Source organism: Leptomonas pyrrhocoris, assembly GCF_001293395.1.
Source record: "Leptomonas pyrrhocoris isolate H10 chromosome Unknown, whole genome shotgun sequence".
Classification (NCBI taxonomy): Eukaryota; Euglenozoa; class Kinetoplastea; order Trypanosomatida; family Trypanosomatidae; genus Leptomonas; species Leptomonas pyrrhocoris.
Genome location: NW_015438357.1, coordinates 2,839,590 through 2,855,264, shown reverse-complemented (window position 1 = coordinate 2,855,264; position 15,675 = coordinate 2,839,590). Strand labels below are relative to the sequence as shown.

General features: G+C 57.1%; 5 protein-coding genes across 7 annotated transcripts; all 5 read right to left on the bottom strand.

The window, feature by feature from the left end:
• Positions 1-999: 999 nt before the first annotated feature.
• On the bottom strand, positions 1,000-3,029 carry ABB37_00941 (hypothetical protein; the record flags this gene model as incomplete). The annotated part of the gene is made up of 1 exon (XM_015797335.1): positions 1,000-3,029. The coding sequence occupies exon 1, from the start codon at positions 2,737-2,739 to the stop codon at positions 1,000-1,002; it is 1,740 nt and encodes a 579-aa protein (XP_015665343.1). The 5' UTR covers positions 2,740-3,029.
• Positions 3,030-3,395: 366 nt separating this feature from the next.
• On the bottom strand, positions 3,396-6,285 carry ABB37_00940 (hypothetical protein). 2 transcript variants are annotated; one of them, XM_015797333.1, is made up of 1 exon: positions 3,396-6,285. In XM_015797333.1, the coding sequence occupies exon 1, from the start codon at positions 6,017-6,019 to the stop codon at positions 3,671-3,673; it is 2,349 nt and encodes a 782-aa protein (XP_015665341.1). In that variant the 5' UTR covers positions 6,020-6,285; the 3' UTR covers positions 3,396-3,670. The 2 variants fall into 2 exon arrangements, with proteins under 2 accessions (XP_015665341.1, XP_015665342.1); XM_015797334.1 differs by having other exon boundaries at positions 3,396-6,273.
• A 514-nt stretch (positions 6,286-6,799) lies between these two features.
• Positions 6,800-10,171, bottom strand: ABB37_00939 (hypothetical protein; the record flags this gene model as incomplete). 2 transcript variants are annotated; one of them, XM_015797331.1, is made up of 1 exon in its annotated part: positions 6,800-10,171. In XM_015797331.1, the coding sequence occupies exon 1, from the start codon at positions 9,938-9,940 to the stop codon at positions 6,800-6,802; it is 3,141 nt and encodes a 1,046-aa protein (XP_015665339.1). In that variant the 5' UTR covers positions 9,941-10,171. The 2 variants fall into 2 exon arrangements, with proteins under 2 accessions (XP_015665339.1, XP_015665340.1); XM_015797332.1 differs by having other exon boundaries at positions 6,800-10,026.
• A 718-nt stretch (positions 10,172-10,889) lies between these two features.
• Positions 10,890-11,625, bottom strand: ABB37_00938 (prefoldin-like protein; the record flags this gene model as incomplete). Its single annotated transcript, XM_015797330.1, has 1 exon — positions 10,890-11,625. The coding sequence occupies exon 1, from the start codon at positions 11,472-11,474 to the stop codon at positions 10,890-10,892; it is 585 nt and encodes a 194-aa protein (XP_015665338.1). The 5' UTR covers positions 11,475-11,625.
• A 561-nt stretch (positions 11,626-12,186) lies between these two features.
• Positions 12,187-14,977, bottom strand: ABB37_00937 (guanine nucleotide-binding protein-like proteinGTP-binding protein-like protein; the record flags this gene model as incomplete). Its single annotated transcript, XM_015797329.1, has 1 exon — positions 12,187-14,977. Exon 1 carries the CDS (start codon positions 14,902-14,904, stop codon positions 12,187-12,189), a length of 2,718 nt encoding a protein of 905 aa, XP_015665337.1. The 5' UTR covers positions 14,905-14,977.
• Between the last annotated feature and the right edge of the window lie 698 nt (positions 14,978-15,675).

The following is a 15,675-nucleotide window of genomic DNA, read 5'->3' as shown; positions in this document are numbered from 1 at the left end:
GTCAAGAGCACGCGTCTAAAGTGGTCAATAGGGACAGATGAGTAAATATCCGACAGTACAGACTTCACAGATATCTCCAACATTTCCATTTTCATAACTGGACTCCTCACGATCGTCCACGACAAGGAGCAAGAAAAAGAGAAAAAAAAACACTTCGATTCAAACAAGCACTTATAATAAACACATATACATTCTCATATACACATAGATATATATATATATATTAGAAGAGATGTGCACGACGCGTTGGCATGTAGCAGCTCGTCTGCAGCCAACGAGCGTGATAAGCACAACAACAAGAAAGGGAAAAGCATGAAAGAGAGGGAGAGATAGGATGAACAGGCGGCGGTGACAAAGGATAACGCAGTTGTGCGGCCCCACACGAATCCCCAAAGTATTATGTGAGATCTATCCTTGAGGTTCCTCCACCGGTGAAGAAACCACACACAACTTAGAAGAACCCCTCTCGTCGGATTATTTTTTCTCCGCTACGATCTATGGGGAGAACAAACAAAAGAATCAAACTAAACGGAAAAAGGGAGGTAGAGGAGGAGGGAGGGGGGAGGGCTTTGGATCTCTCCCTCTCCTTCGCAAGGTGAACGAATACATGAGAAAACAACAATAACAAAAATCTGTGCAACAACAAATCAGCAAAGACGGAATACGACAGCTGCACATCACCGCCCTACAGCGTTGGCAGCTTCTCACGCGTGCGTGCTCCATCAGGAGGAACACTTTTCTTACAGAAAAAAAAAGAAGCGAGGAGAAAAGTGAAAAGAAAAGCGAAAAGATAGGAGAATAAAATCAAGCAGTCGATCGCGATCAGTCTATTCCATAAAGATAATATATATATGGTCTACAGAACCCTACGAAAGGTACAAAAACGAAAACAAAAACCCGCACACGCACAAACGGTGGAAAGACAACAGTGTCGTTGCATCATCACCACTGTTCTCGCTGGTTGTTGCTCTGCTGAGGGCCACTATATATTTATTCCCTTTACAGTTGATTCACCGCTTTCCAACTCCACACGTTCACACTCGAGTCGGAGGCAGCCGTCAGCATCACCTCCTTTTCGGCGTGGTAGCGCACGCGAAAGACGGTCGTGGCGTGCGCTTTCGCCTCCCACCGCACGCGCCAGTCATTTGTGCCGGTCAAGTTTACAAGAAAGTCCTTACTGCACGTCAGCAGACCTCGACCCGCCGGCGTGTACTTGAGGCTGTGCACCGCTCGTGTGTGACTGTGCAGCGTCGTCATGGCGGTGGTGCTCGCGCGGGGGTCGTAGATGCGGACGGTGCTGTCCATGCCGCAGGAGGCGAAGGTGCCATCCACTGGATTCCAGTCCAAGTCCCACACAGTGCGATCGTGACCGGTAAAAATGCCAACGACAGAGTTTCCCTGCCGAAAGTCGTGCAGACAGACGTTGCGGTCCTCGCCCGCCGTCAGGGCGAAGTTCGCGTCGACCGGGTGTGGCCGCAGGGCGAAAATGTGGGACTTGTGCGGGATGAAGGTGTGCACGCACATGCCGGTCGGGATGTCCCACACCTTCACCCGACAGTCCATGCTCGCCGTGACGGCCTGCAGATCGCCTGCGAGAATTCCCGCTCCGTAGACCTTGTGCGTGTGCCCCTTCAGCTGGTGGATCTCGTTTGGGTTGCCGATGGCGTACAAACGCGCGGTCCGGTCGTCGAGCCCGGCAATCATCCACTTCCCGGTCACGGAGTACGTGGCGGTGAGCACGGAGTGCTTGTCGGTGATCTGGGGCAGCTCGTACGTGGTCACCACACGTGCCGTGTCGAGACTCCATTCCAGTAGCTGACGATCCTTCCCACTGGACAGAACCAGCGCCCCACCAGCCGGCTCCGCGACGGCGCGGGCCTCCGGACACAGCAGCTCCAAATTCGAGGTCATCTCCATTGTATAAATTGGCGCGGTGTGCGGGATAACGGTGCGAATGAGGTGCGGCAGTCGGCCCCAAACCGGGGCGCTGCCTTCGTACAGCGGAACCGGAGAGGCGGCGGCGGCAGCGAAGCCGACGGTGTCGCCGGCGCCTTGCGCGATCGCTTGACCTGCGTCGAGACCACTGCCTTCCTGCTCCTCCTCGTCCTCCGCGAAGGGGTCCACCATGTTCAGCGAAGCTTCCTTCACTTTCATCTCGCCTGTGACGGGATCGGCGTACTGCACCACCGGCACTCGCTTCACTTCACGGGTGCGACTCGCAGCACCGCTGATCGCTGCGGTCACGGCGCCGCCGACAGACGACAGCTGCTGCATCTTGGTCAAGCTCACCGTGTAGGTCCGCTTCTTCATCACCACGGCGCATGTGTCTCGCAGGTGCAGAAAGGCGTCCTCTAAGCGATCGGCCGACTCCTTGTTGTACGGCTCCCACGTCCCCGGCCGATCGAGGTCCTCCACGAACCAGCCGAAGAGCGTGCCCTCCGCATTCGCTTCCGGCGGGGGTGGCGGGACTCCCCCGGCGGCATCGCCGCGAGAGTCGTTGACGCCCTCCACTACACCACCCACCCCACCGGAAAGTGTCTCGCCGGGTTTGAGGTGCCGCTCAATGACGCGAAGGGCGGCACCCCGCTTCACCGGGGAGTCTGCTGCCACTGCGGCGGCGGCGGCTTCCGACGCTGATTCCTTCCTCGCACCGGCGGCGGAGGCGGCGGCGGCGCTATGGTTGCCATGCGCCGCGTCACCTGTGCCGATCTTTCGGTTGGAACTACCGCCCGCTCCCATGTCTCTTCTTTGTAGAGTACAAGGACAAGCTAGATGGCTCTTGCTGATGAATCCTGTTTCGTTATGAACAAGAGAAAAGAAAACAAAAAGGAAGAGGCGCAGCACTGCAAAAAAAAAGGGGGGACACTAGAGCTTCCTTCTTCCGCTTGTTCTTTTACTCTACCTCGAGCACGAATTGAAGTGCGAGACGGTGTGTGTGTGTGTGTGAGTGTGTGAGTGTCGATCACACAAACTGTGATAGCAGGAGAGACGTACCAGAAGAACAGGTACCACAGAATACAATCCGTGCTGGAATGAAGGGAGAAGAGAGGAGAGAAAGCATTCGCAAAAGGTTAGAAGATCGAGAGATGCGAAGGAAGATGGTGAAGAAAAACAAAAAAAAAAGAACCATTATATGGGGGAGATGACATACATACATCACGTCGTGTGCGAACGAGAGACAGAATGCATGACATTTGCAGTGCCTTTTACGATCATTTTTGTTTTTGCTGTTGCCGGTATGGGCGCAGGCAAAACCGAGGAGAGTTCGTACAACTGCCGCCACGCCCATCACAAAGAGAACAGAAGGGCCATGATAAGAAAGCAAAACTCACGTGTTCGCCATCGACTGCATAGGGGATAGCACACTAAGCGTGACATTCAAATCATGGGGAGTAATTCTTTTTTGGAACTCAGCATCAATATGTTATGAGAAGAACGTTAGCACTTTGGAAAAAAAAAGATCCAGTTAAATCGAGACGAATTGTCAGACGATCGCATCCGTTTCGCACTGAAACGATGCTTTTGTGTGCGTGTTTGCTTCTACCCTATTTGACTCAGCATACCGTGCTCGGACGCTGCATACACGCCGCGGACGACTCCACCGCCAATTCAGTCCACGAGCATCGTCCTCGCCCTCCTTCTTTTTTTCTTCTTCGTCTTGTTGCTGCTTTTACGCGTACGGGTGTGGAAGCTGCGCGAGCGGGACCGCCTGCGGGAGCTCCTCCAGTTTCATCGTTCCCGTCAGCAGCACCACGTCGACCCCGTGTTCATCCGCTGTCGACTCCGTCTCCACGCTGAGTTGAATGGCAGTCGCCGTCATGGTTTGCGGGGCGGCCAGCCAGCTCACACGGCGGTAGAGCGTCTGCGCGGCCACCACGCGCTGCTCCTCGCTCACAACGCAGCGGTGGGCGACGGGCGACTCGGCGACGACGCGGCCCCACAGCGAGAGCGACTTGGTTGGGTCCGTCTGCGGTCCGTACACCTTAAACTTCGAAGTAGCCGTCGATGGCGGGGGCAACAGCGTGGCGGCTGACGCTGCCGTCTCCGCCGCGAAGAAGTTGTTCGCGTAGCAGCACGCCGCGGCGAAGGCAAACTCGTTTGGGCAGAAGAGCCGGCCAATGTGACGAAAGCGCGACGCCGCCAGTTTCTGCTCCACGGCCAGGTACAGCGCGGCGTAGCGACCCAGCTCTGCAAACGCACCAACCAAGTCGTCCGGCGCCTGCCGCGTCCCGCTCGAAGAGGTCGCAAAACCTGTCGCCGTCGTTGCTGCGGCTGCGTCCGCAGAGTTATCCTCAGCAATAACGTACAGCACACGGTCGGACCACACCGCGCGTAGCTGTGTTCCGCCGACCAAGCGCTCACGGAAGCTCTTCAGCAGCTGCTGATCAAATCGCGCCATGGCGGCGTAGTAAGTCGCGATGTTGGCTTCGCTGTCTCTCCCTCCAGCAGCGGTGGAGGCAGTGGTCGCACCAACGATCCAGGCCGCTGACGACGAGGCTAGAGAAGCTGCGCTGCCGTTGAGGTTGCTGATGGTGGTGGCATTGGTGGTTGCCGCCGCTGCAGGAGTAGTGCCGAAGAAGGAAGCCGGTAACACTGCATGCGGCAACGCCGTAGACAGGCAGCAGGACTCCTCCATGTGTGGGCTCGAAGGAATGGCAGGGAGCACCCACAAGAGAGGCATGGACACACTTCCGGATGGTGCTACTGCGCCTGCGAGCGCACTCGTTGTGACGGTGGCGACGTTTGTGCTGTTCACCCTGGGTGACGTGCCGAGCATCGGAGGGGTGATGAACGGATTGACGGGCACGGAGGAAGAAGCAGCAGCAGAAGACGCTGCTGTTGGTACGGAGACGGCGGAGGCGGCCGATGCGGTCCGCGACCCGCCACCTCCACCGAGCTTCAACGGTCCAGTCGTCGCTGCCATCGCACTCGGTGCTCTCAGGACAAAGGTCCGCTTCTTTCCGCACGGCCAGCAGTCCGACCGCACCGTCGCCTTACCGCGGAGGTGATCGCCTTTTAAGTCCTTTGCCTTATGGCAGTGGTCACACACCCACAGCGAGGCGGAAGAAGAGGCCGCCGCAGCGGCGCCGTGCGTGGTCGCTCGTGCTACGGTGGGAGCCGCACCAGAGCCAGCATCCGTGATGGCAGACGACGGCATCACCTCCGCGTGTTTGGCAAACACATTTGGTGCCGCAGCTGCGTCCACAGGCATCAACGACATCGAAGGGGAAAGGGCGCGGCTGGCCGAGGTGGTGGTCGCGGCTGCCGTGCTGCCCGGCAACAAAGTCGCTGTCGACCAGACACTCCCAGAAGAGGCAGCGGGGATGTAATTCGCGTTGGGGCGGAAGGTAAACGGCGGTGAGGTGCCCGCGGAGGACTCCATTACACATGGAGACGAGGACTGGGGAGAAAGGGCTGCGGAAGCGGACGCCGTCGCGCTTTTGCCTGCTCCCAAGGCGGCCGTCGTAGCCGCCGGCGCGTGTGTCGGGTCCTCGTGCTTCGCCGTCATCACGTTGGCGTAGCTGACCTGAAACTTCTTGATGGAGGCGGCCGACACGGCAGGGGTGAAGAACGGGTTGAGGGGCGTGCGGGAGGTACCGAAGTGGGTGGCGACTGCGTTGCTGCTGCTGCTCTGATGACTAATTGGATTACCGTTGTGATGAGTGGTATGTAAAGGAAAAACAAGAGAGCTTTTCGCTGTTGTGGTGGCGGTGTTGGCTGCGGTTTGGGCTGTTGCTGCTGCAGCGGTGGCTGCGGCATAAATGTTTTGAAAAGCGGCAGCCTGCGCCTCGTCCGATGGCGTGACGGCGATGGACACAGGAAGCGCGGTGACGCCCGGCGTTGAAGTTGGCGTGGCCGTGGTCGCTGCCGCTGTCGTGCCGTCTGCACCACATCTCACAAACGTTGTCTTCTTCGCACACGGCCAGCAGTCGGAGCGCACGCTGCTCCTGCCATTGAGGTGGGGCCCGTTGAGGTCCTTCATTTTTTGGCACTGTTCACAACGCCACACATCGGACATGGTAAAAGGCGGATTTATCTTTATGGAAATAAATAAAGGAATATTTCTTCCACGCGCTGCCTGTTTTGAGGACCGTGTCGGCAGCTGCTAGGAACAGTTCTGTGCGGCCAATGTAGATACACTTATGTGGGCTTCTTTCTTTTCCTTTCGGTGATTTCGTGCCGAAGAGGTCGCTGGAAGGAGGCGATGGTGTTTAGATTAATATACGGTAGTTTTTCGTTTCGTTGTTGGAAAACGAGGGAGTTGAGCACCCTGCAACCGCAACTGGCAGTGAAACGCAGACGTGGATCGGAGAGGTGGAATGCGAGAACTGTGCCGCCGCTGCCGTCGTAGCGAACCTCGTACCGCGCCCCGGCCAGACAACCGGGAGCGCATTGCAAAAAAACGATTAGAAGATAGACCAACGAAACAAACAAAATAAAATGACACGAAACAGCACAGCCGTCTTGCCGCGGTGCGCCTTTCCTCATACGCGAAGAATCGCTCTGGAAAGCAGAACGGAGGAAGCTGACAACAGCGGAGTGAGAGTTGCCGCGTTTCGTTCTTTGCCAGTGCGATGAAACATGTATGTGTGAGTATCGTTGGCCGCGTGAGAATTACGCGGTATTCATGTGAGTGCACAGCAACAACAAAACCTTTCTTTTTCAGTCTGTGAACGAGAAAACCCCCTTCTGAAAACACCAATCAAAATGCATCGCAGCGAACACACCAATGCCTTTCTTTTACTTAGATTCACGTCTACCTCAGCCTTCTCTGACATTGCCCCTGCCCTCCTTGTGCTCAGTACCCAAGCGCAGCCCACTCGTCCTCTAAGCCGGCGTTTCGATAGAGCTGCTCCACAGCGGGCACGCACCAGTCTCCTACCCACTTGACCCACTGTGCCAGCGGGTAGCCCTCTGTGATCAGCATCGTCGTCGCGCCTGCGTCGGTTTCGTCCTCACCGTCCACCGTTGGATCAACCGGGTTGTGGCGCAGGGCCGTGTGCTTGGCGTTGCGCTCCATCACGTGCAGGGAGCATAATATGTATCGCACTACTTCGCCTGCCAGTCGCGCATCGGCGGCCGCTTGAGAGCCGCTGCGGTGACAAGAGGCGTTGACATTCTCCTCGTTGAGCTCCTCGTCGTGCGATCGACGGCCTGCACGTCCACCATCCACGGAGTTCAGCGCTGACAGGGCCTTCACAGAACAGCCACAGTACTTCAACGTAGTGAGACACGTATGAAGGTGAAGCGCGGGGCGGTACCGCCGGAAAGCACGATCAATGCGGTTCGCAGCGGCCTCGTTATGCTCTATCGAAGCGCTCTGCGGTGCCTGCCCACTTTCTCTTCTCTGCTCCGCTGCCACTGCTGCCTGCACTTCGGCTTGCGAGTCGCTCTCACGCCGTGCCACGGCTGCAAACACCTGCCGTATGTGCTCGCCCTGACCCCACTGATCTAGTAAGCGCACGTACAGGTTCACGGAGGGGCCGCGCCACTGCGTTTTGTCGTAATACGGGTAGCACAGCTGAAGAAGAATGGGCGGTGCATCGTGGGCCGTCGCACCAGGACTGTGATACGGTCGTCGTTGTGGGCGCTGCGGGGAGCGAAACGCCTGCAGAGAGGGCACGGAGGCCGCACTCTCTGCGCACGGGACGTAGAGAAAATATCCTTGTAAGGCGGCTTGAAAGATGAGATGCCACACCTCTTGCAAAGGGCGATGCACAGCGACGGCGGTCGAGCGCGTCAGACGATGCGGTGATTGAAGGGGTGCGGATATGTACTGCTGTCGCAGCTGCATCATCATCTGTGTAGTCATAAACATGATCCAGTCCGACCGACGCTTCCACACCTCCGTCGAATCAGCTTCCGTGATCGATACAGTAATACTGCTATTGCTACTGTGCGGAGTGTTTCGTTGCTGTCCGGTCGACGCCTGCCCTGATCGCTCCAGGTCGCACAAAAGCACACGAAGCAGCCACGCACACCACGAGACTGGTCGCGTGTGTTTCTGCCGTTGCGTGAAATTCGGGCTCGTATACCGCTGCTCCAGCGATGCGTCCTCATTACTTGGCAGCGTAAAGACTGACCAGAGATTGGCAGGAGTGGGTTGAGGAAGAAGGCCAGCAAATGCCTTCATCACGGCTTGACGCGTAGAGCTTCTTTCCGCTGCCCACGCAGTCGGCGTCTTCGGAGTTGACGGAGCGTTGTCACTGAGGTATGAGGAGAGCAGCGTACGCACCGCGGCGGCGACGGTCTCTGTAACGCGGTCCTCTACAGGCAAAAGAGCGCTACGATTTCGAGGCTCCGTTTCAAAAACGGAGTGGTCTCCGCTGTGTCGAGATAATTGACGTGCCGTTGCCGACCCCTCGCGCACAACACGGTTTATCCCGTCAGTGGTTCGCCTCTGCGAGGATGCGGAGGCCATGAGGAAGCCGAGATACAGCATGACCGCATCGCTTTGAACGGCATGTGGCGCGGACACACCCATCGTTGACATGCCACGTGGAGGAGGCGCCGTGCGTATCACAAGTTCAAACGCTGCGCGAGCGACATCCGCAAGCGGGGTCGCTTTTGCCAGCGCGTTGCACACCTTGACGTCTGGTGGAGCAGCAACAGAAGACGGCGGTGAAGTGGTGAGAAATGCGAGGAGAGGAAAGGCAGCCGTGTAGTTCCGTAGCGGATGACGGTGCTGGTGCTGATGATGGTGGGCCGCAAGCTGTGCCAGCTGCCGTGATGCCTCCAACACCAGCAGAGCAGTGGTGGGCCGCAGTGCGGAAAGCGTGCGCTGGCGGCGATGGCGTCCTGATGACGCTGCGCCAGCCAACGGAAAGGCCACCGCTGCATCTTGTGGAAGTTCGAGTAGGAGTACTTCCAGCGCACGGTTTATCAAGACATGGGCATGATGCACCGCCTCAGCTTCACTAAACTCACGAGGAGAGGCGTCTGCAGGTTTTCTTTGCCGCGCCCCACCACCGCCATCGGCGCACACGTCTGCTTCACGGTACGCAGAATCACCATGAGCAGCACGTACTTGTTCCGCAAACCGCTGTGTCGAGTGGAACTCCTTCAAAAGCCACGCGGCGTAGTGGTGATGCACGCCCTTTGGCTCGAAGGGAGAACGGAGCGAAACGGCTGCATCTGCGTGTTTGTCTTCCTCATTTACATCTTCTGTGCCCTGAACGATGCTATGCTCCATTTCTGCTGATGCTGCTGCTGCCGTTGTGTTGCGCCGCTGCCTCCACGCTCGGTAGACTCCCTCACAAACTTCCAACGGTGCTGGGGCCGCTGACGCAGCGTCCTGGCTCCGTAGACACAGAAAGAGAAGCCACTCCGCCACCTTGGCGCTCCACAGAGATCTCTCAGCCAGCTGCAGTCCCGCTTCCCACGCCGGCTGCTCAGATCCACTGACCGTGCTTTCCGGAGCTGTACGGTGCGGGAGAACGTGATCGATGACCGATTCATCGGTCATCATGAGGTCCACCAGGGCATCAGCACTGCCTTCAGACGTTGTGCAGCCGTCTCTAGAAGATGAGTGATGGCCGCGACGTGCTGCTAATTGCTGAAGTTGCTTCACCAGATCCACAACGCCTGGGGTATCGGCGTTGTATTCCTCTCCGTTGTCCGTGCAATCGCGCAGAACCTTCTCGCACTGCGGTGCCGTCTGGTCAACGATGTCCGCACTTGTAGAGGTTTCTGCTGATGATGCTGCTGCTGCTGCTAACATCTTCGTTGAGAATTTCTTCTCCTCGTTCTCCGGAGTGAACGGTCGGTTTGTGTGAGCTGGAGAAGAGCAGCGCGACGGCCGCGTTGTCGTCGTGCAACGCCCTCGTCGCTGCACAACACATCGTTCGACAAGGAAGGGCAACGAGCGACACGTCACGGCGTGTAGACGACGACTACGCAGTCCGCTGGTGACGACAGTTTTGGCCACGTGTACAAGCATTTTTTTTTTTCGTGTAGTTCTTGCCGGCGTACCGTAGTAGACGTGAATAATTAAAAGCGACAGCGGTGTTTGGCGGTATCTGGCCTTGTTATTATTTTTTTTTCGTGAAATACCGAGCGGGAATGAAAAGACAAGAATGCAAAAAGGAAAAGGTGTGAACAGTTGCGATACATCGTGGTTCCGTTTACAGTTGAAGAAAACAACAAATATGGAGTAGACCTTCCAGACGCTGGAAGACGGGTGTGTTGATTGGATAACGGAAGTCCGTCGACAAATTCTCCAGTGGGGTGAGTACACATTTTACGAGGAGTCTGCTGCGTTCCGTTACTCTCCTCTGTTAACAGTCCTCAGCGTCGCACCGATGCGGCTAGAATGAGAGCCAAGTACGGAGGTCAAAAGCCGTGGTCGCCTCGCCTCCCTCGAAGAGTCAGAGTGCCCACGAAAATAAGAAGAGAGGCGCAGCTTACGCTGCTCCTTTGATTCTCGCTCTCCGGCGGTTCAACGGAATACTGGTTCATTCATACGCATTTTTAGAAGGAAAATGCGAAGCACACAAACACACACACATACGCGGGTCCTTTCCTTCGCTTAGGTGACCAATTAATCATAACATTCAAACACCCAAACAGGTTCCATACAGCGTCGACCATGGCCATTGAGGACAAAGAGGGAGAAGAAAAAGGAAAGCAGGAAAGAAGAAGAAGCGCATCCGTGAGTAGACCACTTTGGCTCTTCCTCCATGTGTCCAGCGTGCTTCGACGGGGTCTGTGCAGTGCTTCAGCACTTCGTTTCCCTCCCTCCCTTTTATTAAGAGGGTGCACCTGCGCTACCGGCTTCCTTCCTTTATAGGCTTCTCTCAGAAGAGCAGAGAGAAATGTGTGTGTGTATGTGTGCGCCTCTCTCCTCATCTCTTCGTCTCCGTCTTTCACTTATTCTTTTTTTTTAGTTCTTACTGCGTGCCCTCCGCCTCGGACTTCTTGCGGCGCTCCACCACATCGTAGTTGTACAGACGCGACGTGTTCACCTCCAAAATCGTCTGCTGCTCCTGCAACCAGGAGAGATCCTCTTGCGTAGCGGCCAGGTTTTCCGTCGCACTCTTCAGGTTTTTCTCCAGCAGCTGCGTCGCCTCGTCAAAGGAGTACTCCACCATCACGTTCGCCCCGAGCCACACGTGCACTGTCCTCTGCGGCGCCACCTTTGCCTGACAGAACACGCTCTCCGTCAGGCCGTAGTTGGTGGTGAAGCCCTCCCCACCGTCTTCCTCTACGAGCGACTTCTTCAAGTAGGCCAGCGTCTGCAGGGTCTTCTTGATGTCAGGGATCTTTGCCTCGAGGTTCGCGATGGTGCGGATGAGGCGGTGCTCGGCCAATTTGTACTTGCTGTACTGTTCGCTGAAGCGCTTCAGCAGCGTCTCCGCGCTGTCGCCGCTGGACTTGACGAGTTCGGCCACGTTCTCCACGAAGGCGACCTTGGGGATGCCGCGCGGGCTAACGTAGTCGTCCTTGAAGGTGTACTTGTCGACTGTAGAGCTCATTGTCGCAGGTCGTGTGCGTGTCTGTCTGTGTCTGTGTGAAAGAGATAGAGGAGGGCACTGGAGATGTAGAGGTTGTGTGTGAGACTTCCTACGAGATATGTTGATGAGACGTGGGGCAATAGCAAGCCGCTTCGTTCTTCGCTTGTTCTCTGTTGTTTTATGTGGAGGAGATGAAAGACGGTGAAAGTCAGGACACGCATGCACGTGTCAGGCGAGGCCCAAAGAAGGTGAAAAGGGAAGTATTAAGAGGAGAGAGTGCGTGAATCTAGAGCTCCAAGGCCAGGAGATACGCAGCAGAGAACAGACGTTGGTGAAGGCAAATATCCTTCCTTTCGACACCACGGGGTGGGGCGTCGGCGCTGACGCAACGTCCGTGGAAGAAAAACAACGCATCCGACGCAACAAGCGGCGGCACATGACATAGTCACTACGCGAGCAGTTCACACGTAGAGCCTTCATGCCCTGCAGTACGTTCTTCAGCGCGTTTTCCAAAGTGGGGTTTTCCCCTTCGAGGGCTGCAGGGGCGTAAACAAAACGCCTCCCCTTGCTCTCCCCCTATCCCCCACAAAGAACACAGACGTTCCTCGCACCACACGATCGTTCAGCACATGTGAAAACGAAAAACGCAAAAGGCATATTTACCGTCGAAGTGAGGAGTGGAAAAAAAGAAAAAACCCACGTGCAGACCTTTTCCTTTTTCCCGTTTCCAGACTCATTGAAGAGACGGCCCGAACACCGTCAACAGCAGATGTGGGCGGATGCGTGTGCGGTACCACGCAGACTGCAGCAGGTTCAACTCCGGCGGCGCGTAAAAAAGCCCCAGGCGACCTTCGTAGGCCTCCTGCAGAATCGCAATGGCGGCGCGGTGGATATCCAGCGCCCCTTTGCCGTGCTTCACGTAGTAGCCGCGCTTCTTTGCATAGGCCTCGCACAGTTCGTAGGAGCTCCATTCGTCTTCCGTCATCGCGTCGTCGGGCCGGTGCAGGCCGTAAAGTTTTTCAATCGGCAGGTAGGCCGCGAGGAAACTCACGCCGCTCTGCGGATCGCGGGTCTGGGCGATTTGGTGGGTGCCCAACACCGCCTGCAGCGGACGCGGCACGCCAAAGACAGGCAGCGCGAGACCCGGGCTGTCCACCAAGGTCAGCTTCTCCGCCGGCACGGGAATGGTTTGGATGTGCTTCGTGTGCCCTGGCGTGGCGCTGACGGACACCACCTTCGTCCCGCGAATGCAGTTTAGCAAAGATGACTTCCCCACGTTCGGGTGGCCGATAAAACCGATGTGTACGTAACTCGGGCTGTCGGGAGCGCGGTCTTCCTCAGCGTCGCTCATCGCATCCTCCTCCTCCCCCTCTCCCTCCTCCGACTTCGCACCACCGCTTCCACCACCGCCGGCATTGCCTTTGTTTTTGCCTCGACGAGCATCACCGCGTTTCTGTGCCTTTTTGTTCTTTCGTGCGGCTCGCGGTGCGGGACAGGGGAGGGCAGACGTGGCGTAGCTGTCGATAGCGGTGGTCGGAGTTGCTGCTGCACCTCCGCGTGCCACACGCCCTTCTGCTCCAAGGCGTCGGCACAGCGCCAGCAGCTCCGTAATCTTCCTTGCCACAATTTCCAGCTCTTTGTAGGCACGACGGTCGTGCTGCAGCGCGTGCGCGGCGGCCTGCATCCCGACAAAGTTTTCGCTGGCGCCGTAGCGGAGTTCGTCGCTGTCTGCGCCGTCCTCGGCGTCCGAGTCGCTGCTGTCCTCATCGCCACCACTGCTCTTGTTGCGCTGGCGCGTGCCCAGCTGCTTCGTCGCGTTTAACTTACCTGTGCGTAACTTTTCGTACATCTTCGCGTTGGTGTCTTTGCGGTGCTTCTGGCGTCGCGTGACATCGACATCGTCGTCCCGCTGCCCGGCCGTCTCTGGTCGAGGGTTCGCCGTAAAGGTCCGTAGCACGATTCGACCGCAGTTCTTCTCCACTTCATCCTTTCCCTTCTCGCTCGCGCCTTCCTCGCCTTCCGGCGCCTCCACCGAGAAGCCGAGATCGATTAGGTAGCGATACAGAAACTGCTGCCAGCACCGCAACGCCGAGGCGGGGACGAGGTCCTCCTTGTTGAGGACGAACACACACGGCTTGTGTTGAGCCTTCGTGATGTAGGTCAGTAGGCCGAGATGGACGTGAAGGATGGGGTACCGCGCATCCGCGACCACCACCAGCACGTCGCTGAGTTCCACGGTGCGCCACAGCTGCTGCCACACTTCGAGGTTGCGTTCATAGGAGCTGATATCCAGGCCTGCAATCTCCTCCGGGAGTGGATAGGCATCGAGACACCGCACGTAGGCTGCAAAGCGTTCTTGTTCGACCCCTTTGATGAGGAGCGCCTCTGCACGTCGTGCATCCGCATCGACGCTGTTTGTGCCGTGCTGGCCATCGTCCTGTGCGGAGTTTGAACATGTCGAGTCGTCCTTTTCTTCACCACTCTCACTGCTGCTGTTGCTGCTCCTGTCGCTCGAGGTGTCTGCTCGATCCCTCGACTTCCCCGCTGCGCTGCTGTCCTCTTGTCGTTGTGCCGTTGCCAAGTCAGACGTCACTCTTTCGGCAGCTCTGAGCGAGCTCGCGTCCTTCCCGCCAGACGCCGCCGCACCTGCAGGGGCAGTAAGCCTGTTCGACTCCGCCACCACCTCTGCACGGAGTTCGTCGCCCTCGTCGCCACTGCGCATGTGCCACCCACGTGAGGGCAGTTCCACCGCAAACGGAAAGACCGCACTGCCACTTCCGCCACCCAACGCCTCGGCGGTGGTCGCCACGAGCGGACGCTCCAGCTTGCGCTCCTGCTCTGCCGCAACCAGCGCGGCTTTGTCCGCGGCACTCAGCACCGCCTCCGCGTCCTCGCCGGTGCGAGCGGGCGCAGAACTGGCAGACGCCGACGACTCCACCTTCGAAGGAAACGTGAACCACTCGCCGAACGGGATGCCCGTCACCGGCATCGTGGTGCGGAAGGGGATCGGCTGATAGCTGAGCTTCTTTCGGGCAGCCAACACCGCCGCCGACTCCTTCGCAAAAACGCTGCGCACGCCGTGGTGGTGGTCGGCGCTGTACATTAGCGTATCCACGCTCCTGCTCGGTGCGGCACCATCACCGTCACCGGCGTCGGCGCCCGCACCGTCGTTCCTGCCCTTGTCCGATGCATCGCTTTTTGCCGCGGCGTTTTGCTCGCGTTCGGGGCGATGGGCCCGTCGTCCGTGGGCTGGGTCGTGGTGACGCGGGTGCCGCTCCTGCATGTACGCCTCCAGCAGCGTGTCATCCACCGCCTCTCCGTGATTGACGAGTTCCTCACGCAGCTTTTCACGCTCCCGCTCCAGCGCGTTTGCGCGCTCCTCGTCGTCGCGTTTGCGCTGCCGCTTCGCCTGCAACTGCTCTTTCTTTTTCTTTCCGCTAAACGGTGGCATTTCGTCTGATATATATATATATATATATATGTACTTCGTTCTTCTTTGTTGTGTGGAGAGGCGAGAAATAACTTCGATAAATTGCATTTTTTTCACAGCGGTCAGCCACGGATGTGGCGTCAGCCAGAGAACAGCGCCGCGAGTGACGCAGGTCAGCCGATAATAATAATAAAACGTTTACGGCATCGGCAGCCACGCATTGGGAACAACGTTTAACATCAGGTACGAGGGGAGAGCAACAACAACGGCGACAACAGAGAGGAAGAGTTGGCGTGACGTTTCATGGTGGAGAAGACGGCGGAGGCGGAAGTCAACACAACAACAACAAAAAAAAACCAACAAAAACGCCTACTACAGTTCTTGCTTTCGCTTCACGCGTTCGCTTTGGGTGAAAGAAAGAAAACAGACAAGTAAACAAACAATAGCAACACTTCCACTGCCGCTAGTGCAGCTTTGTGTTTCGAGGGAGAAGTGACTCTGATCGCCTGAAATCGGCGGGCAGTGGAGACCTCCCACAACTAGAGAAACTTTCTTTTCTTTCTTTCTCTTCGTTTCGAATCTATGCCTTTAGTGTAGCGAGGTGATTATACAAATATGAACGATAAAAGGATTATACGACGCCGTAGTGTACAAGCAAACAATACCAGCAACCGGGGGATTCTGCGAAGGTGACACGTACCCTGCTGGTGGAGACGCAACGAGTGTGGAAGGAGAACGAGAGCACCTGCGAACTTCTACTTGAACGAAAATAAACAGAAAAAACGAAACGTT

Excerpts from the sequence above, each read along its gene's own strand:
- ABB37_00940 (XM_015797333.1), bottom strand. The coding sequence starts at position 6,019 with ATGTCCGATGTGTGGCGTTGTGAACAGTGCCAAAAAATGAAGGACCTC.